We start from the raw sequence: 24449 nt of genomic DNA, 5'->3' as shown, positions 1-24449 counted from the left end.
TGCCTGCGACCGCAGAATCCTCTCCCTGCGTCACAAGAAAATCAAGAAACCGGTAACTGATATGCTGTGGTGATTCTGTGTGTTGTATTCCATTGTTGTATAGTTTAGCCTGACCTTATACCTGTGTATATTTAGTTGTATATCGTGTATCTAGTGTATTATTATAATCAATTACCTCAAGTAATTGTGGGCCTGCCTTTTATTCTGCATAACGAACGCACGTCCGTGTGAGCTCGGCTCAAGCCAAAAACGCTACCCAGGGTTGGTTCCTGACCCGATATAGGCCCATTCACGGACTGGGCGTATATCTAAAATAGGGACTGGTGGCAGCATACCAACTGGGGATTGGGGAAGGCTGGTAGTGACGGTCGGAGGTTCAGATATATATATTCCTGGCGCGGCCAAGGAAGATATATATACCGCCCTCACTACAGAGGGCCCCGATACCCAGTAGGTTACAGGACAGTCTCCCTGGCGACCGCTTATCCTAGGTGCAGTTCCTTGACTGACCTGAGGCTAAGAGGGCGCTAGCGAGTTGTGCTGTGTAGTGACGTTACGGTTTAGTGACGTTGAAGGGATAACACACTACCGTGTTCCCTGCGCTGGTTGCAGCTTCCTGGCACTACTTTCTCTAGGTGCAGTACCTTGACTGACCTGAGAGGTAAGGGGGCGCCAGAGAGCTGCACCCACCGGCCGGCTTTCATCACAAGGTGCTTTATTTATATTGTTTATTGGTAATTGCTTACATTTATTAATCAATTAGTGCTTAAAATTATTTTCCATTTCTCTTGTGAATTTACATTGACTGTAACTTGTACAATTTGCCTAATAAATGATTTCAAAGAAAGTCTCTACCTACCCGTGTAATTTCTCGGGTAAAAAAAAAAAAATGTAAGAAAATTTTCCCCACATTCTAAAAATGAAAATTACTTCTCCCCTGTGTAACAAGATGTGATTTCTCTGTAAAATATTTCCCATATTCTAAACATGAAAACGGCTTCTCCTCTGTGTGAATTCTCTGATGCTTGGCAAGACCTGATTCATCTGAAAAGCTTTTTACACATTCTGAGCAGGAAAATGGCTTTTCCCCTGTGTGAATTCTCTGATGTTTAGTAAGAGCAAATTTCGTTCTACAACATTTCCCACATTCTGAACATGAAAATGGCTTCTCCCCTTTATGAATTCTCTGATGTCTAGTAAGAGCAGATTTTGTTATACAACATTTCCCACATTCTGAACATGAAAATGGCTTCTTCGCTGTGTGAATTTTCAGATGTGCAGCAAGATTTGTTTTCTGATTAAAACATTTCCCACATTCTGAACATGAAAATGGCTTCTTTCTTGTATGTGCTCTTTGATGTTCACCAACTGTTTTGTTACATTTATTTTTCTTAAGAAGGACTGGAGGTATGTCTGGTATAATGGGATGCTCTTCAAAGGTATCAGGTGTGATACTAGGATCATTTGCATTAAAATCTGAAAATATCAGGTATTTCTCTGAGACCATGGTCCAGTTATCTGCCAAAAAAAATTTAATGTATATTTAGTTTTCAATAGACATTGAATCTTTACTAAAAATTGATCTTGGTTTGCTCCTGAACAGCTTCCTGCCTCATCCCATGCTTAGACTTCCAGTTGCCTCACTTCTCTGCATGACCTGGATTATTTTTTAGCTTCATAGACTGTAAAATGCCAGTCAGCGACTAATTCCTGCATCCTAGAGAGTCCCAGCATGCCTGACTGCCATGCATTCCATGTATCCAGTGTCTCTTTCGGCAATCATCGGCTTTTCACAGTTTGCACCACATTGCTGGTAAGCATAATCATAACAGAATAACTGACCAATATCATTGAAGGGCTGTTGCCTTTCAAATAAAATATGTCCATCGCTGCATTTGGCTTAAAAAAAAAACTAACTGCGATGGACTCACTTTCCTGGGATTCACTGGTGAGTCTCTGCCACTGCTCCTGATGTCAGTTCCGCAGCCAATGCCAGATGTCATATTGACAGCATGGCAACCAGTCAGCTTACTGATTGGTTGCAGTGCTGTTGACATGAGGTCAGCCTGGCAGGCAATGCTAAACCTCGGGAGCAGTGGCGGACATATACCACAATATGTCAGAATGACCACACTCCTCAATATTGAAATTGTAACACCCAGAAGGAAAAGTTGCAGAATTACAGTAATCACAGGATCGTAAACCATGTTAGTAATTTGGAAATGATGAAATATGGAAACAACATTTTCAAAACATAAATATCTCCTTATTTTCATTTTTGAGTATGAGTGGCTTGTGTAAGAATACACTTACATGCTTTGGTTGCTATCAATGAGGTTATTAATGGTTGTCTGAGGAACGTTCTGTCACACTGAATGCACTTGGGCAAGAAAATCCTCAAGATCTGCTGCTGGCAGCTCCCTTTGCAATTGCCAACCAATGATGCCTCAGATGTGTTCAATGGCAGAGAAGTCCAGAGATGCTGCAGGACATGGGAGCACGTTTAGGCCATGCAGGAGGCTCACAGTTCCACGAGCAATATGCAGCCTGGGGTTGTCGTGTGTGTTGAAAAACAGCTATTGTGATACTTTGGAGGACTGGCCATACCTGTCACGCCAGGTGTGGGAAAGACTTAGTGCAACACAGAGGGAAGAGGGATAGGGAGCCCAGACACTAAGGAAAGGGGGAGTGAAGATCTCCTAGTCTGGTGTAGTGTCACCCTATCTCAACTACTGTCCATATATTGGCTCTTCACCAATCGCCGCACACATGCCTCGCCCTGACTTTCCCTGGCGTATGGCTATGGCTAGGGATGGGAGGAGATGCTCACTAGTTGATCTCCACTAAACTCTATAGACAACAAGGCTAGACAAACAGGGGGGAATTGCTTAACTTTAGATGACTCCAAATGTGCACATGGCCTCAAGCTCCAGAGAGGACGAAATACTGCTCTTGCTAAAGTCTCACAAGTAGAAATGAATATAGTTAGCATCTCCCTCTCAGACACACCAGGTATTTATACACCCAGGCAAGGGAGCTAATTAACCAGAGGGAGGTAGCCGCTACGTCCTAGAGACAGCCTCTCATCTAAGAAGATGTCTGTAGTGCCAAACGTAGAGATCTCCTGCACTCAACTGCAGGGCACCTGTCTGTCACCTCTGATACAGCCGTGATAATAACACTGCAACGCCGAGCTATTAATGTACCTGGAATGAATATTAGAGGGGTCCAGATCTGGTACGTTATGCCCCCCCACACCGTAATCATGGGCATTCAAGACCAAACCTGGACTCATCATTAAAGAGGACAGATCTTCAATCTAGCCTCCAATGCCATCTTGTTCTGGACCTTGATAATCCGGTGGATTAGTGACTTATAAAAATTCAGAACTTTGTAAAAAGTAAAATAAGTGGTTGTGTCATTAACCCTATGCTGGGGATACCAAATATGCTTATTTTTTAATTTCCTTCATTTTTAAGAATAGCTGTGTATTTTAGAGTGGGTTTCTTATACTCTTAAGAACCTTTTTTTAACCCCTTCGTGATCTTACGATTTTCCTTTTTTTTGCTATTTCATTATTTTCTCAGTTTCTTCCCAGAGCCATATATCAATATAGCCGTTTGAGGGCTTGTTTTTTGTGGGAAGAGTTGTACTTTTGAATGAAACTATTGTTTTTAACATATATCGTACTGGAAAACAGGCCAAAAAATTCCAAGTGCACTCAAATTGCAAAAAAAAGTGCAATTCCACAATTGTTTTTACGGATTCTTATTTATTATGTTCAATAAATGCTGAAATTGACTGGGCAAAATGATTCCCCAGGTCAGTACGAGTACGCAGATATGAAAAATTTATAGGTTCTTTTGTATTTAAGTGGTGAAAATAAACCAAAATTTGTAAGAAAAACCGTTCCATTTTTTTTAATCTGGATGATGGCTTATATTTTGCACCCTGAGCTGACGCTTTTATTGATACCATTTTGGTAAGATATGATGTTTTGATTGACTGTTTTTGCAGTGTTGCCGAGGCCAAAAAATGTAATTCAGGGGTTTCAATTTTTTGCTCTCGTTACGTTATTTACCGATTGAATTAATTTATTTTATATTTTGATAGATTGGACATTTTTGAACAGAGCGATACCATACGTGTATTCTTTTTTTTTTCACGGGGGTGATTGGAATTTGTGCTTTTTTAGTTTTTTATATCTTTTTACGGTCTTCAATAGTCCCTTTTGGAGACTTGAAGCTGTTATCAGCTGATATCCTGTCCTACACATAGCATGGCTTCAGCACTGCTATGTATAGCACAAATCACGATCTCTTAAGAACGTCGGCCATGGGATGGATCTCTGATCCACCTGCGGCTGATAGAGGCACATGACAGGTGATCAGATCAGCTGTCATGTGTGGGAAAAGATGTGTGCTCAGCGTCGGAGCCTGCATCAAAGGCAGGGACATAATTTTTGACGTACCTATATGTCAAAGGTCGTGAAAGGATGAAACTAATTTTTGTTGACTTTTCCCCCCTGAGAAAGCTGGTTTTCTTGGCAGCAATACGCTTGGAATCTTTCCCCATTCATCCCTCTAGCTGGCACTACGGGACCTAAATATGTACCCTCCATTGATGGCCTCTTAATTAGAGATGAGCGTTGTTCGACTCGAACTGTTCGCCAATCTCAAATTCGAGCTGTTTTGGGCGGTGTTCGAGGCAGGGGATGGATCTCTGCAGGAATAATGAAGATCTCAATTTTTTTTTCTCTTTCCCGCATTTACAGTGGGGAGGTGCAATCTGTCAGCCTATCAGCAGCGCACACACGGAGCGAAGTGCTTTTTTTCACACAAGCAAGGGCATGTGTCATTGGCAGTGTATGTCACATGTCCTTGCCCTATAAGACCAAGCCATTTTCCCCGTCGCCACCATTTTCTCACTGCTGCAGCTGCGTGATAGACGGCACCGCTGTTGCTGTGTGCGCTATACCTTGTTAATTTCAAGTCAATTTTCGCACAAATCTACAGATAGCTTGGGAGTAGGGAATAGTTGTGATTGCAGTCCTTTTAAGGACTAGGTTACAGCATTTCCTACGACTTTTATCAGGCAGGTCTGTGCTCTTAAATAGATAGGTTGGGAGTAAAGACTAATTGTAATTGCAGTCCTTTTCAGGACTAGGTTACATCAGTTCCTATCAGTTTTTGCCAGGCAGGTCTGTGCCAGTGATGTGCAAGTTTTTTTCACAGCATTTGGCTAAATCTAGCAAAGCTAATCCTTTTTGGGCTATTGCAGAGTGTTGCAAGCTACACTACCTGTGTATAGAATACCAATTTTTTTACTGCACCTAGTGAAGTAAAACCTTTTGGGCATAGCATCATTCTATTAGTCCATCTATACTGACCTCCATCAGGTTGCAAATTCAATATAATTTTTTTCTGCATCTAGCTCTGAAAAAATATTTGGGCTTCTAGCAGTGTGTGGGACTTGGTCTATTAGTCCATCTATACTGACCTCCATCAGGTTGCAAATTGAATATAATTTTTTTCTGCATCTAGCTCTGAAAAAATATTTGGGCTTCTAGCAGTGTGTGGGACTTGGTCTATTAGTCCATCTATACTGACCTGCATCAGGTTGCAAATTAAAAATAATTTTTTTCTGCATCTAGCTCTGAAAAAATATTTGGGCTTCTAGCAGTGTGTGGGACTTGGTCTATTAGTCCATCTATACTGACCTCCATCAGGTTGCAAATTCAATATAATTTTTATCTGCATCTAGCTCTGAAAAAATATTTGGGCTTCTAGCAGTGTGTGGGACTTGGTCTATTAGAACATCTATACTGACCTCCATCAGGTTGCAAATTGAATATAATTTTTTTCTGCATCTAACCCAGCCAATAGTTTTGGCCTAATACCACAGTTTGGCCACTCAGCTCTGCTCGGTTCCCATCCATTGTTTTTTTGTGCAAACAACTCCAGAGTTGTTAATTAGTTAACCACCAAAATGAGTGGAAAAAGGCCTGCTGCTGGTGGAAAGGGGAATAGGCGTGTTGGGAAGGGGAAAAAAGGTTGTGTCCGTGGGGTAGGTGTTAAAGCAACAGTAACATCTGCAGAAGAAAGACCATCTTCCAGCCAAACTAAAATGTCTACTTCTTTTAGCGGACAATGTGATAAGATCCCTTTCTTACAGCCACGCCAATCGCTACAAATTCCAGATGAGGCACAAAAACAGCAGGTGCTTCAACGGATATCAAGTGCTCCTTTAAGTGGGCTCTCCTCCACATCAACTTCAACATCACAAATACTCCAGTCCTCAAAGGTGTCACCCCAATCGCACTTGCTTCCTCACAGCTCCCAAATCTCCAGCTGCCCGTCTGAGTATGAGGTAGAACAGATGGTTGAGTCTGCAGAGCTGTTTACTCATACTATAGCCTGGGAATCAGAGGTCGGCTCCAGCGCTTCTGTGAATCCAGACGAGGAAATGATCTGCACTGATGCCCAGAATCTTTATGAGTCAGATCCAGGACCAGACGCAGAAGGTTCTGACCATAATGTAGACCCTCATTCCCAAACTGTAACTCCTGTTGGTGGAGACAATGAGGAAGACGATGATGAGACTAAAATACCTGATTGGAGCGACAACTTTAGTTTTTTGTCAGGGCAGGAACAGGTTGGCTCTGAGGACGACGGGTGTGATAACACACAGTGTGGTGATGATGATGCTGGAGATCCCACTTACTGTCAACCCACAGTCAGCCAAGAGATGAGGTCAGCAAAGGAGGTGGAGGAGAATGCTAGTGACGACGAGGTCAGGTTGCGCCTTCCTGGACAGAGACGTAGTACTGGAAGCACGTCAACAACTGCATCCTCAAACACAACTCTGCCTCTCACCACAAGTCGTGGTGGCTCTTCAGGTCGCATGGGTGCTAAGCCTTGCATAGCCTGGGCATTTTTTCAGATCCATAAAGATGACCCAACTCGTGTTATCTGTAACATTTGTCAGCAAAAGCTAAGTAGAGGCCAAAAAATACATAGTTTGAGTACTTCATGCATGAACCGGCACATGGACATGAAGCATAAGTTGCAGTGGGAAGCTCACTGTGCTACAATGCGGCCTAGCCAACCACCGTCTGCCACATCTTGTGCATCCGCGGCCTCTTCATCCTCTGTGACTGGGGGGACAGCAGTCACACCTGTTTTGGGACGCAGACCTGCCACCTCTTTACCCGCAACAGCCAGCGTGATTGGCAGGTCATCATTTTCTTTGGAGGTGGTAACACCAGCTGGTGTTGAGCGCTGTCCGACATCGATAGCACCACCTTTGGATCAAGGCAACCTAACATGTCCGCCTGCATCTTCCTCACAGACCGGCAGTTTGCCGGGGACACCCTTATCAACCTCGTCTAAGCACAACAGCCAGCCCTCGGTCCCTCAGATGTGGACAAGTAAAAGACCATTTCCTCCTAGCCATGAGAAAGCTAAGAGGTTGAATTTCACCATCTGCAAGCTCTTGGCTACAGAAATGCTGCCTTTCCGCCTGGTGGACACAGAGGATTTTCGAGACCTTATGTCCGTCGCAGTGCTCCAGTACCAGATGCCCAGTCGGCACTACTTCTCAAAGAAAGGTGTGCCTGCGCTCCACCAGCATGTCGCACACAACATCACCGCTTCTTTGAGAAACTCTGTGTGTGACAGGGTGCATTTCACCACAGACACTTGGACGAGTAGGCATGGACAGGGTGGTTACATGTCGCTGACTGGGCACTGGGTAACTATGGTGACAGCAGGACAAGGGGCTGCTGTCCAAGTCTTGCCGTCCCGACGAGTTGAGCGTCAATCCTCTTTATCTCAAAGTTCCTCCACTGCTTCTGCCTCCTCAACCTCCTCTCGGTCCTCCACCTGCACCCAAAGCCTGTCTGGTCATGCCACAAGCTTTCTAAATGCACAGAAGGGATCCTGCACACCTCCTTACTATGCTGGCAGTAGGGCTCAACGTCATCAGGCGGTTTTTACTTTGAAATGTCTGGGAAATGTGAGTCACACGGCTGAGGAGTTGTGGTCAGCTCTGGAGAACCAATTTCATGAATGGTTGTCTCCACTGGACCTGAAACCAGGGAAGGCCGTGTGCGACAATGCTGCAAACCTGGGTGCGGCCCTTCGCCGGGGCAATGTCACACACGTGCCTTGTATGGCTCACGTGTTGAACCTGGTTGTCCAGCAATTTTTAGCCCCCTATCCCGGACTAGATGGCCTTCTGCAGAGGGCACGGTCGCTGTGTGCTCACTTCCGCCGTTCGCATCCCGCAGCTCAGCGACTTACATCTCTACAGAAGTCGTTGGGCCTGCCACTTCACCGGCTAAAATGCGATGTGCCTACCCGGTGGAATTCAACTCTGCACATGTTGCAGCGACTGTGGCAGCACCGACAAGCCCTGGTGCAATACGTTCTGACGTATAGCCTGGGCCAACGAGATCCAGAGGTGGGGCAAATCACGCTGGAGGAGTGGTCTCAGATCAGGGACCTATGCACCCTTCTGCACAGTTTTGAAATGGCGACGAAGATGTTTAGTGCTGACGATGCCATTATCAGCATGACTATTCCGGTGATTTACATGCTGGAGCACATGTTAAACAGAATTCGGAGTCAGGTGGTGGCACAAGAGGAGGTGGAGGAAGTAGAGGAGGAGGAGTTGTATGCGGAAGGGCTAACATCTGCAAGGTCCAGACGGTCGGCAGCACCAAGGCGGCAGGCATGTGAGGGTGAGGGAGATGGTTTTACCAGGGCACATGGTAGCAGCCAAACTAGTGAGGAAGGTGCAGGAGCCCAGGAAGAAGTGGAGGACGAACTGATGGAAGACTCATCAGATGAGGGAGACCTTGATCACATTTCTGTTGTGCGAGGTTGGGGGGAGAGGACAGAGGAAGGAAGCATGATTGTTACCTCGCAACCAACACAACAGGGACTTGGTGCTCCTGGATGCGCAAGACACATGAGTGCCTTCTTGCTGCACTACCTGCAACATGACCCTCGAATTGTGAGAATTAGAAATAATCCTGACTACTGGGTTGCCACACTGTTAGATCCCCGGTACAAAAGTAAATTTGCAGAAATTATTCCTGCCATAGAAAGGGATGCACGCATGCAGGAGTATCAGCAGAGACTGTTGCAGAATCTTACATGTGCTTTTCCACAAAACACCAGTGGTGCACGTAGTGAATCTCACAGTTCCAACTTGCCAACCGTGGGACCATCGAGTGTTCAGCACTCAAACCGTAACAGAAACACAGTATCTGCTGGTAACATCAATTTTGCGGAATAATTTCACCACTTTTTTAGCCCATCCTTTGCAAGGCCACAGGAGACAAGAAGTCTGACACATAGTCAACGCCTAGAGACGATGGTACAGGAGTATCTCCAAGTAAACATTGAAGCCATGACTGTGTCACTGGACCCTTGCTCTTTTTGGGCTTCCAATCTGGATAAATGGCCGGAGCTAGCCATCTTGTCATGCCCCGCAGCCAGCGTTCTGTCTGAACGTGTGTTCAGCGCTGCTGGTGGTGTGCTGACAGATAAGCGCACGCGGCTCTCTACTGATAATGTAGACAGACTCACATTCATAAAGATGAACAAATCATGGATCCAAAACGACTTTTCTACCCCTGTGTCATCCTGGGGAGAGTAAAAGCTTGATGATTGGTTAAAATCACCTCACCAACCGTTTTAAGCTTTCAAATTGCTAATCATGTTTATCTGTATCTTGACTGGAAAATAATTTGGGCTTTGTAGCAGTGTGCAGTACTGATTCTATTAGGCCATCTATACTAAGCTCCACCAGATTTAAAATTACTAATCATGTTTATCTGTATCTTGGCTGGAAAATAATTTGGGCTTTGTAGCAGTGTGCAGTACTGATTCTATTAGGCCATCTATACTAAGCTCCACCAGATTTAAAATTAATAATAATTTTTAGCAGCATCTAGCCCGGAAAATAATTTTGGGGCTCCGAGATGCGCAAGACACATAAGTGCCTTCTTGGTGCACTACCTGCAACATGACCCTCAGATTGTCAGAATTCGAAGTAATCCTGACTACTGGGTTGCCACACTCTTAGATCCCCCACACTCTTCGATCAACCTTTTCATTTTAATAAAGACCAAAAAAATGGTCATTTTTGAAATTATAAGCATTAGCAGGTTATTAGAAACTGAAATCAAACAGTTTTCAACTCAAAACTTTATTCTAGGTGATGTTACATTTGCACATAGGACCCCTTGTTCGAAAGGAGCTTCTGAACTCTCTTGTCCATTGATTCTGTCTGGTTTTGGATGGTTTCTGCTTCAATTGTTTTGCATGAGGACAGAATACCCTCCCAGAGCTGTTGCTTAGATGTGAACTGCCTCCCGCCATCATAGACACTCCTTTTGATGATGCTCCAGAGGTTTTGAATGGGGTAGAGGTCAGGGGAGCATGGGGGTCACACCATAAGTATGTCCCCTTTTATGCCCATATCAGCCAGAGATGCAGATGTGTTATGTGCAGAATGAGACGGTGCATTATCATGCATGAAAATGATCTTGCTGTGGAATACACGGTTCTTCTTCTTGAACCATGGCAGGAAGTGCTGTTTGAGAAACTCCACATACATTATGGAGCTCATCTTTACCCCTTCAGGGATCCTAAAGGGGCCGACAATCTCTCTCCCCATGATTCCAGCCCAAAACATTACTCCACCTCCTCCTTGTTGGCGCTTTAGCCGTGTTTGCGTGGGGTGTCCATCAACCAGCCATCCTCCACTCCATCCATCTGGACCAGCGAGGGTTGCACGGCACTCATCCGTGAACAAAACAGTTTTGAAATCAGTCTTCATGTATTGTTTGGCCCACTGGAGCCGTTTCTGCTTGTGTGCAGTGGATAGAGGAGGTCGACAGGATGGCGTACGCACAGCTGCAAACCTCTGAAGGACCCTGCATCTTGTTGTTCAGGGGACGTTGGAGGCACCAGCAGCTTCAAAAACTTGTCTGCTGCTATGACAAGGCTTTTTTGCCGCTGCTCTTTTAACCGGACGTAATTGCCTGTAGGAAAGAGTCCTCAATTTGCCCTTATCAGCACGCACACGTGTGTACTGTGAATCAGCTACATACTTCTTGATTGCCAAGACACTTCATCCTGATCATCGCACAATGTTGATTGTAGTCATGCCTTGACCTAAACACTCCACAATTTGTTGCTTCTCAGCAGCCGACACATCCTTTTTCTTTCCCATTTTGGCAGAAAATGTAGGCTGCTTAATAATGTGGGACAGCCTTCTTAAGTAGTCTTGCCTTTCATTGGACACACCTGCCAAACTAATTAGCACAGGTGTCTGCAATTGCTTACAGTGATATAAAGAGCCCTGACACACATCACCATCAATGAGTTTAACTGACAAACAAACAAATTCTTCCCTTATCACTCCTAAACACTTTTTGCATAATAATTTGGAACACAGTGTACATGTGCTTTTCCACAAAACACCAGTGGTTCACGTAGTGAATCTTACAGTTCTAACTTGCCAACCGTGGTCTGTATGGAGTTGTTCAATAAAGGGCCCAAAATTAAGATAACATAGACGGGAGAGGTCTCTATGAATAGGAATTCCTAAGTATTTGATACCCTGTGAGGGCCAGGCAAAGGGAAAGTTGGACTGGATGGAATAATGTATGGATTTGGGGAGGGAGACATCGAGGGCCTCAGACTTCGCTGCATTGATTTTAAAATTTGACCATGTAACAAAGTGATCTATTTCAGCCATAACAGCAGGGATGGATATATGTGATTGTGTGATATATACTAGGACATCATCAGCAAATAGAGAGCACTTGTACTCGGTGCCTCCCACCTTAATCCACCTAATATTGGGGTTATGGTGAATTGATGAGAGCAGGTGCTCCGTCACTAGGATGTATAAGGTGGCACGGGCAGGAACGGACTGGCCGTGTCGGCTTCTCACTTTTTGGATTTTAGAAGGGCATGACATGCCTATATCTGTGTCTCCCCCTCCTTTTACTCCTCCACCTCTTTTCTTTTCGCATGACTATATGTACTTGTCACTTTTCCATGTGTTAGTTATGTCTTCTGAGCAGTTTGTCAGCTTTTGGACACCTTTGAAGGTGTTTTCTATGTGTTTCTATGTGTTTTTGTTTGCCTGCCATTGGTTTTAACGGTGTTCGACGAACAGTTCGACGAACAGTTCGGCGAACACACGGGTGTTCGACGAACTGAACCGAACTCGAACACTACGGGGGTGGCTCAACACTAAACTTAATGCAGTCCCTATAACAAACATAATTTGTGCAATCCTTTATTCCACATATTCCAACGGTCATATATTATTTGTTATACAGTGGTGTGAAAAAGTGTTTGCACCCTGCCTGATCTCTTATTCTTTTGCATGTTTGTCACACTTAAATGTTTCAGATCACAAAACAAATTTAAATATTAGAGAAAGATAACACAAGTAAACACAAAATGCAGTTTCTAAATGAAGGTCTTCATTATTAAGGGAAAAAGAAATCCAAACATACAGGGCCATGTGTGAAAAAGTGATTTGCTCCCCCCTTAAAACACAAAAATTAACTGGTTTATGACATCTTTGGGAAGCCGAGTTCAATTTCCCTAGCGACACACAGGCCTGATTACTGCCACACCTTTTCTCAATCAAGAGATAACTTAAATAGGACCTGCCTGACAAAGTGAAGTAGACCAAAAGATCCTCAAAAGCTAGACATCATGTTGCGATCCAAAAAAATTCAGGAACAAATGAGAAACAAAGTAATTGAGATCTACAAGTCTGGAAAAGGTTATAAAACCATTTCTAAAGCTTTGGGACTCCAGCAAACCACAGAGAGCCATTATCCACAAATTGAAAAAACATGGAACAGTGTTGAACCTTCCCAAGAGTGGCCAGCCGATCAAAATTACCCCACGAGTACAGCGATGACTCATCCAAGAGGTGACAAAAGACTCCACAACAACATCCAAACAACTGCATGCCTCACTTGCCTCAGGTAAGGTCTGTGTTCCTGACTCCACCATAAGAAAGAGACTGGTCAAAATTGGCATGCATGGCAGAGCTCCAAGAAAAAACCCACTTCTGACCAAAAAGAACATACATGCTTGTCTCAGTTTTGCCAGAAAACATCTTGATGATCGCTAAGACTTCTGGGAGAATACTCTGTGGACTGGCGAGACAAAAGTCAAACTTTTTGGAAGGTGTATGTCCTATTATATCTGGCGTAGAAGTATCACAGCATTTCATAAAAGGAACATCATTCCAACAGTAAAATATGGTGGTGGTAGTGTGATGGTCTGGGGCTGTTTTGCTGCTTCAGGACCTGGGAGACTTGCTGTGGTAAATGGAACCATGAATTCTGCTGTCTACAAGAAAATCCTGAAGGAGAATGTCCTGCAATTTGTTTGTGACCTCAAGCCGAAGCGCACTTGGGTTATGTAGCAGGACAATGATCCAAAACACACCAGCACGTCTACCTTTGAATAGTCTAAATTTTGTTTTTCTAAGACTTCAGAGTGGCCTAGTCCTGACCTGACTGTGATGCTGTGGGATGACCTTAACCCCTTAACCCCCGAGGGTGGTTTGCATGTTAATGACCAGGCCAATTTTTACAATTCTGACCACTGTCACTTTATGAGGTAATTACTCTGGAACGCTTCAACGGATCCCCCTGATTCTGAGAATGTTTTTTCGTGACATATTGTACTTCATGATTTTGGTAAAATTTCTTCGATATCACTTGCGTTTATTTGTGAAAAAAATGGAAATTTGGCAAAAATTGTGAAAATTTTGCAATTTTCAAAATTTGAATTTTTATGCCCTTAAATCAGAGAGATATGTCACACAAAATACTTAATAAATAACATTTCCCACATGTCTACTTTACATCAGCACAATTTTGGAACCAATTTTCTTTTTTTGTTATGGAGCTATAAGGGTTAAAAGTTGACCAGCGATTTCTAATTTTTCCAACAAAATTTACAAAACCATTTTTTTAGGGACCACATCACATTTGAAGTCACTTTGAGAGGTCTTTATGACAGAAAATACCCAAAAGTGATACCATTCTAAAAACTGCACCCCTCAAGGAGCTCAAAACCACATTCAAGAACTTTATTAACCCTTCAGGTGTTTCACAGGAATTTTTGGAATGTGGAAGAAAAAAATGAACATTTAACTTTTTTCACAAAAATGTTACTTTAGACCCAATTTTTTTTATTTTCACAGGGGTAACAAGAAAAAATGGACCCCAAAATTTGTTGTGCAATTTCCCCTGGGCACGCAGATACCCCATATATGGGAAAAAAAACACTGATTGGGCGCACGGTAGGGCTCGGAAGGGAAGGAGCGCCATTTGACTTTTTGATTGTAAAATTTGCTTGAATAATTAGCGGATGCCATGTTGCGTTTGGAGAGCCCCTGATGTGCCTAAACATTGGAGCTCCCCCACAAGTGACCCCATTTGGAAACTAGACCCCCCAAGGCACCTATCTAGATGCATAGTGAGCACTTGGAACCCCCAGGTGCTTCACAAATTGATTCTAAAAATGAAAAAGTGAAAAAAAAACCACTTTTTAATTTTTACGAATCAATTTGTGAAGCACCTGGGGGTTCCAAGTGCTAACCATGCATCTAGATAGGTGCCTTGGGAGGTCTAGTTTCCAAAATGGGGTCACTTGTGGGGGAGCTCCAATGTTTGGGCACACAGGGGCTCTCCAAACGCAACATGGTGTCCGCTAACAATTTGAGCCGATTTTCCATTCAATTTGTTAGCGGACACCATGTTGCATTTGGAGAGTCCCTGTGTGCCCAAACATTGGAGCTCCCCCACAAGTGACCCCATTTTGGAAACTAGACCCCCTAAGGCACCTATCTAGATGCATAGTGAGCACTTGGAACCCCCAGGTGCTTCACAAATTGATTCGTAAAAATGAAAAAGTGTTTTTTTTTCACTTTTTCATTTTTACGAATCAATTTGTGAAGAACCTGGGGGTTCCAAGTGCTCACTATGCATCTAGATAGGTGCCTTGGGGGGTTTAGTTTCCAAAATGGGGTCACTTGTGGGGGAGCTCCAATGTTTGGGCACACAGGGGCTTTCCAAACGTGACATGGTTCCAATTTGTTAGCGGACACCATGTCACGTTTGGAGAGCTCCTGTGTGCCTAAACATTGGAGCTCCCCCACAAGTGACCCCATTTTGGAAACTAGACCACCCAAGGCACCTATCTAGATGCATAGTGAGCACTTGGAACCCCCAGGTGCTTCACAAATTGATTCGTAAAAATGAAAAAGTATTTTTTTTCCACTTTTTCATTTTTACGAATCAATTTGTGAAGAACCTGGGGGTTCCAAGTGCTCATTATGCATCTAGATAGGTGCCTTGGGTGGTCTAGTTTCCAAAATGGGGTCACTTGTGGGGGAGCTCCAAAGTTTAGGCACGCAGGGGCTCTCCAAACGCAACATGGCGTCCGCTAACAATTTGAGCCGATTTTCCATTCAATTTGTTAGCGGACACCATGTCGCGTTTGGAGAGCCCCTGATGTGCCTAAAAACAGTGGAGCTCCCCCACAAGTGACCCCATTTTGGAAATTATACCCCTCAAGGATTTTATTAAGGTGTATAGTGAACATTTTGAACCCAGAGGTACAACACAGAATTTGATAACATTAGGTCATCATATTGAATAAGCTGTCATTAGTCTTGAGCGCAAGTGCTCGCTACTTGAGTTGGCATCGGGTACTCAGGTATGCACCATGTACTGCGTGTGCTCGAGTGACATGCTCGAGTCCCCGCCCGGATGTTTCACGGTTATTAGACACCCAAAAAAAAAACATGCGGGGATTGCTCGTGCATGGCAGGCAATCCCCGCAAAGTTTTTTGGGCCGTGAAGCATATGGGGCGGAGACTCGAGCATGTCACTCAAATACCCACAATACTCAATGCATACCAGAACACCCGATGCAAACTCAAGTAGCGAGCACTTGCGCTCAACACTAGTCGCCATATCGTCATCTTTTTTTCTTACTTTTGAAAAAATCCCAACCCCATCACAACCCTAACCCCAACCCCAGCCCTAACCCTAACACAATCCTAACCGTAACACAACCCTAACCCTAGCACAACCCTAACCTGAGAGTTTATTTTTTACGCCGTTCCTCATGCGGTATAAGTGATTAGACGACCTTATTCTTCGGGTCGGTGAGACTACAGCGATACCAGAATCATATGGGGTTTTTATGACTGACAGCTGTCACACACTAAAAGACGCATTTTTTGTAAAATCTAGTTTTTGCATCGCCATATTTTGAGAGCTATAATTTTTCCAGATTTTGGCAGACAGTCATTTGACGGCTTGTTTTTTGCGGGATGAGTTGACGTTGTTATTGGTGCCATTTTCAGGCACGTGACATTTTTTGATCGCTTTCTATTCCGATTTTTGGGAGGCAGAATAAACAAAAAACAACAATTCAGGAATTGTTTTTTTTGTTCTTTTTTTATTCTGTTCCGCGTGTGGTAAAATTGATAAGGCAGCTTTATTCTTCGGGTCAGTACGTTTACAGCGGTACCACATTTATATCGCATTTCTATGTTTTGCACTTTTACATAATAAAAGCAATTTTATAGAAAAAAATATTTTTTAGCATAGCTTTATTCTGAGAGCTATAACTTTTTTATTTTTCGGCTGATGGAGCTGTACTGCGGCTTGTTTTTTGCGGGACGAGATGACGTTTTCAGCAGTACCATTATTATTTTTATTTGTCTTTTTGATCGCGTGTTATTCCATTTTTTGTTTGGCGGTATGGTGATAAAGCATTGTTTTTTTTATTTATTTTTTTTACCGTGTTCACTGAAGGGGTTAACTAGTGGGACAGTTTTATAGGTCAGGTTGTTCCGGACGCGGCGATACCAAATATGTGTACTTTTATTTATTTTTTTTTTCATAATAATATTTATTGATGGGTACATTATATTTTTATTTTTGGTGGATTATTTTTTTTATTTTTTTTTTATATTTTTACAATTTTTTTTTTTCCACTTTTTGATAGTTTTTATACTTTACTACTTTGTCCCACTATGGGACTTTCACTTTTTTTTCTCTGATCACCTGCATGGCACAGGAATGCAGCACCATCCCTGTGCCATGCAGGCTGTCAGCGCTGGACAGGGAGAAGATTGTTTGGAGATGCACTGCGCATGTTCAAAAAATCTTCCAGCTGTCTGGTGACCCGGATGTTGTCATGACGATATCGGGTCGTCATGGCAACATCCTGGAAGCCACGGCAGACAGCGCTGGAAGCCGGAAGAGGAGGTGAGTATCTGCGATCACCTCCCCTTGCCACCGCAATGCTGCGATCGACTTCGATCGCAGCATCGCGGGGGTTAATGTGCTGGGAGCGGTGCGTGACCGCTCCCTGCACATAGTACTGGGTGTCAGCTGTGACAATCAGCTGACACCCGGCGGCGATCGCGCCCACACAGCCTGTGTGTGCGCGAGATCGCCATGACGTACTAATACGGGTCTGGCTCTTAAGTCCCAGGGCACAGACGCGTATTAGTACGTCTAATGTTGTTAAGGGGTTAAAAAGGAGGTTCAAGCTCGGAAACCCACGAATGTAGTTGAATTACAACAATTTTGCAAAGATGAGTGGGCCAAAATTCCTCCAGAGCGCTGTAAAATACTCATTGCCAGTTATTGCAAACGCTTGATTGCAGATGTTTCTGCTAAGGGTGGCCCAACCAGTTATTAGGTTTAGGGGTGAATCACTTTTTCACACAGGGCCCTGTAAGGTTTGAATTTCTTTCTTCCGTTAATAATAAAGAGCTTCATTTAAAAACTGCATTTTGTGTTTACTTGTGTTATCTTTGTCTAATATTTAAATTTGTTTTGTTATCTGAAACATTTAAGTGTAACAAACTTACAAAAGAGTAAGAAATCAGGAAGGGGATAAACACTTTTTCACACCACTGTATTTGGTTATTTTGGTAGACAACACTTTTAGAGCTTTCTGGTGCGCTTTATATTTATTATTTACTAGCTATTGAACCTGTTCTACGCCCGGGTGACGAGCATTTTTATTGGTATATGATCTCCCATGCTGGTATGTGCTGCCCCCTCCTGGTATTTGTGCAGCCCCCATCATGTCCCCACCATCCTATCCTGATATGCATGGCACCCCTCATCCCCATCCTGGTATGCTTGGCACTCCTCATCGCTATCCTGGTATGCATGGCATCCCTTACCCCTAATCCTAGAAAGCGTGGGACCCCTCACCCCCAATCCTAGTATGCGTGGCACCCCTCACCCCCAATCCTGGCATGTGTGGTACTCCTCATCCCTAATCCTGGTATGCGTGGTACCCCATCCCTCATCCCTATCCTGGTACGCGTGGCACCCCTCACCCCCAATCCTGGTACGCGTGGCACCCCATCCCTCACCCCCAATCCTGGTATGTATGGTATCCCTCATCCTGGTATGCGTGGCACCCCTCACCTCCATTCCTGGTATGCGTGGTACTTCTCATCCCTAATCCTGATATGCGTGGTACCCCATCCCTCATCTCTATCCTGGTATGTATGGTATCCCTCATCCTGGTACACGTGGCACCCCTCATCCCCAATCATGGTACACGTGGCACCCCTCATCCCCAATCCTGGTACGCGTGGTAGCCCTCATCCTGGTATGCATGGCACCCCATCCCTCATCCTGGTATGCATGGTACCCCTCATCCCTATTCTGGTATGAATGGCACCCCTCATCCCCCAATCCTGGTATGTATGGCCTCCTCATCCCCCAATCCTGGTATGCATGGCACCCAATCCCTCATACTAGTATGCATGGCACCCCTCATCCCTATCCTGGTATGCATGGCACCCCATCCCTTATCCTGGTATGCATGGTACCACTCATCCTGGTATGCATGGCACCCCATTCTTCATCCTGGTATGCATGGTACCCCTCACACCCCAATCCTGGTATGCATGGTCCCCTCACCCCGCAATCCTGGTATGTGTGGTACCCCTCATCCTGGTATGCATGGTCCCCTCACCCCCCCAATCGTGGTATACGTGGTCCCCTCACCCCCCAATCCTGGTATGCATTGTCCCCTCACCCCCCAATCTTGGCATGGCACCCCATCCCTAATCCTGGTATGCATGGCACCCCATCCCTCATCCTGGTATGCATGGTACCCCTCATCCATATTCTGGTATGTATGGCACCCCTTATCCCCCAATCCTGGAATGCATGGCACCCCATCCCTCATCCTGGTATGTATGACCTCCTCATCCCCTCATCCTAGTATGCATGGCACCCCTCATCCCTATCCTGGTATGCATGGTATCCCTCATCCCTATTCTGGTATGCATGGTACCCCTCATCCTGGTATGCATGGTACCTCTCATCCCTATTCTGGTATGCATGGCACCCCTCACCGCCTCATCCTGGTTTGCATGGTCCCCTCACACCCTCATCCTGGTATGCATGGTCCCCTCACACCCCAATCCTGGTATGTGTGGTACCCCTCATCCTGGTATGCGTGATCCCCTCATCCCACAATCCTGGTATGCATGGTCCCCTCACCCCCAATCCTGGTATGTGTGGTACCCCTCCATCCTGGTATGCATGGTTCCCTCACCCCCCAATCCTGGTATGTGTGACCCCCTCACCCCCCAACTCCTGGAATTTATGGCACCCCTAATCCCTTTCACACTGCACACACATAGAAAAAAATAAACACTTATACTCACCTTTCTTCCCTGTGCTCCAGCGCTGGTGTGTCCTGTTCTACCGGAGACCGGGGGAGGAGTGTGGCACTAGAGTACGCGCGTGTCTTCAGTAAAATGGCGCCGGATAGAGCTATGCGCATGCGCCAATTCCAACGCCTCACTCCTGCCCCGGTCTTCGGCGAAGAGAGGCGCCGCGGCAACTCTCCTCCCGGTCAGGTAAGTATGGACCGGAGATCGCGGTATGTGTTCAGCGTCTACGCATACCGTGATCTCCGGCGCCATACACTCCTCTTACCTCTATAACGGCTCCATGCGTGCTTCTGTCTGGAGCCAGACTGCGCAGGCGTGTCGCGCTTGCGCAGTCTATAAAGGCTTCACACAGAGACACGCATCCCCGGTTATATTATAGATATTTTTTCTTACTTAAGAAATCAGGAAGGGGATAAACACTTTTTCACACCACTGTATTTGGTTATTTTGGTAGACACCACTATTAGCGCTTTCTGGTGCTCTTTATATTTATTATTTATATATTTTTTATTTAATTGTGATATTACATCTATTTTTCATTTATGTTTTTTATTACTTTACCTATGCATGATTAGGGCTGTTGGAGTTGCTATTTTGGCGTTTTCTGAATATTTTGCACTTATTTGGACATTCAATTGACTTTGGTATGGTATACTATGAGGCTGTTATTATATGGATCAACAGTCATGGCCGAAACTTTTGGCACTCTTAAAATTGTTCTAGAAAATTAAGTATTTCTCACAGAAAATGATTGCAGTTACACATGTTTTGTTATACACATGTTTATTTCCTTTGAGTGTATTGGAAAAACAGAAAAAAAAAAAAAAAGGCAAATTGGACACAATTTCACTTAAAACCTCAAAAATGGGCCGGACAAAATTGTTGGCATCCGCAACTTAATAAATATTTGGTTGCACACCCTTTGGAATAAATAACTGCAATCAATCACTTCCTAAAACCTTCAACAAGCTTCTTACACCTCTCAACTGGAATTTTGGACCACTCTCATTTTGTAAACTGCTACAGGTGTGTCATAGAAGGGTGCCTTCTCCCAACAGCAATTTTAAGATCTCTCCACAGGTGTTCAATGTGATTTAGATCCAGACTCATTGCTGGCCTATTCAGAACTCTCTATTTCTGGGTGCTTCTTGACTTGGAAGTATATTTGGGGTCACTGTCCTGCTGGAAGAAACATGACCTAGGATGCAAATCCAGATTTCTGAGACTGGGCACTACATTGTGACCAAAAATCCTTTGGTAATCTTCAGATTTCATGACGGCTTGCTAATAGTCAAGACACCGAGTGCCAGAGGCAGCAAACAGCCCAAAAGCATATTTGAACCTCTACCATATTTGACAGTGGGTACTGTATTCTTTTATTTGTAGATCTTGTTGTTTACCCACAATTTTGGAAAAGTGCCAACAATTTTGACCCGGCCCATTTTTGGGGTTTTGTGTGAGATGATGTCCAATTTGCCTTTTTTTCGCTGTTATTTTTTGATGTTGTTCCAATACACACAAAGGAAATAAACGTGTATAACAAAAATGTGTAATTGCCAAAATTTTCCGAAAGAAATACTTCATTTTCTGGAACAATATCAAGGGTTCCAACACTTTTGGCCATGACTGTATATCTGACTGCACTTATTTATTTCACCTAGGGATTAGTGTTGAGCGAGTATGCTCATTGCTTGAGATTTACGAGGATACTCGGGCGAGTACTTCTTATCATCGGACTGCTCGGCGTGTAAGTTTTTCCCGTTCCGTGAACATGATTTGCGACTGTTTGGCAGCTTTATTACATGTGAGGAATGCTGAGAAAACAGGCATTCATCACGTGTTAAAGCTGACAAACAGTCGCAAATCATGTTCACGGAACGGGAAAAACATACACGCCGAGCACTCCGATGATAAGGGGTACTCGCCCGAGTATGATCGTAAATCTCGAGCAACGAGTATACTCGCTCAACACTACTAGGGATCCATTAGTGCCTATACTGCTATATTGTATGAATTTGATTGTATTTATTCAATCTTGAGGGATCTAATAGTATCTTTTATTCTATATATTCATCATTGTCCTATATTATATCTATGTATTGTAGGGTTTGGTACTCACTCAGCTGCGTTTGAGGTAGGCACAGGAAGCAGTTTCATAAAAATGTTCAGGAAGGTTTATTCAGACTTCATAAACCACTCAGCATAAGCAAACAAAAAGACAACCTTTTCTGGCACAGAGTGAAAATAGAAAATAAACAGTCCATACAATATGGTGGGTTCACCAGCTCAGGTTAGTGTCCTTCAGCAAAACACATGGGAGGTTTCCACACCTCCAGCCACAGACACTGAATGAGACACTTAGTCTCCATTTTATTTACCAAACCACGCCCCTGGGGTGGGGATATGTGAGCAGTCATTCCCACCCATCTCATATGACTTCAATTTTTCTATATGGTTCTGGATTATCACTATACACATACTGATTCTACATATTTTCTGAATCCTATCTTGAGGTCATAGATGCCCATCTTATAAGGGGGTTACTTACCTCTTCTGAGCTGCCACCGCACCAAGTCCAAGGTGGGGCTGATTTCCACTGATGGCCAGGTGCCCCACCAGTCTCCATACTTCCTATTTCAGACAAACTTGAGACCGATTTAGTCAATCACTATCCGCAGAGGAGACTAATCCATTCCTGCTGTGGATGGAGTTAGGCTCCATGACCAAAAGGTCAGAGCAGATTGTACAGAGATTGGAGCTATATTTTTCTTTGTGGAAAAACTGTATTACTTTAGTTTCGGCTTGTGAAATGTTGTTGCTGAAATGCTTTAATAGAAAAATATGTTGAAGAGCGTGTTCTTCTGTTTAAGCACTAAATCTCTCGATCAGTAAGAATGCACATCAAAAAGTTCTGACTGAACAAGCCCTAAAAAATGCAAAATATAATTCTACAGAAAGGTTAGTCTGTGGCTTCTGTGCACTCAGTGGTTACTACTCACCTGGGCAGTCATCTGTAGGAATCTCCTCTTTACACCACTCATCACCCCTCACATATGTCTCTGTAGTATTAATATGGGTCAGATCTTTACCCTGAAACAAATATCGTAAAAGTCACAGACAGATGGAGAAGTCACATCTGTGATCACCTCTAATCCTGCCATCTCCACCGTTCTCATTACACAAGTATAAAACATATAATACTGGTGGATAAAACAAGACTGAACACAAGACCTTCACAGCAGTCTACACATCACAGGGGAGATCTCATGACACCTTCTCTCCATCTACCTGATGATCCTGAGGAACATTGGGATTTTCTTGTTTACAGTCTTGAGGAAGAAGAGGACGGGGACATCTCTCTGGTGTTGTCCTCTTACTGGATACAACTGGAGGAAAGGTTTTGAATTAAATTTTTTACACACTGATAATTATAGGCTGTGTGAATTTAGTTCTGTTTATTACCTGGTGATGTGAGGTGCTGGGGAACCTCCATTATAACGTCCTTGTACAGATTTTTGTGTCCGTCTAAATACTCCCACTCCTCCATGGAGAAATGGACTGTGACATCCTGACACCTTATAGGAACCTGACACACACAATGATACCATCATCCCCCTGACCTCATCATAGCGTTACTGTACAATGTTCCATCATTCCCAGCAGTGTCACCTCTCCAGTCAGCAGCTCAATCATCTTGTAGATGAGTTCTAGGATCTTCTGGTCATTGATGTCCTCATGTATCAGGGGATGAGGTGGAGGCCCCATGATTGGGCTCAGGGGTCTTCCCCATCCCTCAGACACAGGGGCCTGACAGCGCTCACTAGAGGTCTTCTTCACTACTGTGTAATCCTGGTTATGGAGACACACATTAATAAATCTCACTACAGACATTTCCAGAGTCCTCACCTCTCCAGTTCTGTCCATCTGTTATTCCCATAGATAAGAATGATGTAATGTGACGTCATCAGAATCTCTCACCTTTCCAGTAAGCCGGAAGAGGATCTCTAGGGTGAGGTGTAATATCCTCTCCACCATCTTGTCCCTATCCCTATCCATCTTTGATGGGTCAATCAGGAAAATTCTCTTATTTAGAAGATCTCCACTGAGAGGATCTGATATTATAGGGACCTGAATGGGAAGAAGATGACAATGTAACATCATAAAGATCCAATGTAATAAAACAATTAATGGATATAACAAGGGGAAACTTGTGATGAGATGTATAATGTAGATGTTCTCTTCTCTTAAAGACAGTAAGACATTCATGTCATGTTGAGAAGACAGCTTCTCCATTTTCTCAATCACTGTCTGTTGGTCACTTCTTCAGACACTGATTGGCTGCAGGGGTCAGGTTTCTCCAGACCAAGAAGAAAGTACAGAGACTGGAGGGGATTCAGCATTGGAGCGAGAACGGAAGAGATGGTTAATGTGAATATTACTATTTTGATAATTTTATAGCATTTTGGATTTTTTTCTTCATCTACTATTAAATCCAACTAATTTTAGACCTCACACAAATCTGAAGCCGCAGTCTGGTTATCAGTGCAGAGAGCGGTGTGAGATTGTCTCAGTGATGATCACATGTGGGGAATTGTCGCTTTTCATGTCGTAGATTGTAATATCCACGACTGAATGTCAGAAGTGAGACCTCATGCTAT

At 44.0% G+C, this 24449-nt stretch overlaps 2 protein-coding genes across 2 annotated transcripts in view; both read right to left on the bottom strand.

Moving 5' to 3' along the window:
• Nucleotides 1-24449, bottom strand: part of LOC141270660 (uncharacterized) — a 741199-nt gene that overhangs the window by 491820 nt on the left and 224930 nt on the right. The window lies entirely within an intron of this gene.
• LOC141271427 (gastrula zinc finger protein XlCGF66.1-like) lies at nucleotides 785-23338 on the bottom strand. Its single transcript, XM_073681507.1, has 4 exons — nucleotides 23254-23338; nucleotides 23169-23212; nucleotides 22791-22881; nucleotides 785-1518 (listed from the first exon to the last, which is right to left on the bottom strand). Exons 1-4 carry the CDS (start codon nucleotides 23336-23338, stop codon nucleotides 914-916), a joined length of 825 nt encoding a protein of 274 aa, XP_073537608.1. The 3' UTR covers nucleotides 785-913.

This window comes from Phyllobates terribilis, unplaced genomic scaffold (genome assembly GCF_046119375.1).
Source record: "Phyllobates terribilis strain yellow unplaced genomic scaffold, ASM4611937v1 Scaffold_5__5_contigs__length_657084704, whole genome shotgun sequence".
Lineage (NCBI taxonomy): Eukaryota > Metazoa > Chordata > Amphibia > Anura > Dendrobatidae > Phyllobates > Phyllobates terribilis.
This window is presented reverse-complemented; position numbering and strand designations above follow the sequence as displayed.

Excerpts from the sequence above, each read along its gene's own strand:
- LOC141271427 (XM_073681507.1), bottom strand. The coding sequence starts at position 23,338 with ATGGAGGAGTGGGAGTATTTAGACGGACACAAAAATCTGTACAAGGAC. Across the intron at positions 23,213-23,253 it reads CCAGCACCTCACATCACCAG|TGTGTAAAAAATTTAATTCA; the intron begins GTAATAAACAGA and ends TATAATTATCAG. Across the intron at positions 1,519-22,790 it reads TCCTACAGATGACTGCCCAG|ATAACTGGACCATGGTCTCA; the intron begins GTGAGTAGTAAC and ends TTTTTTTGGCAG.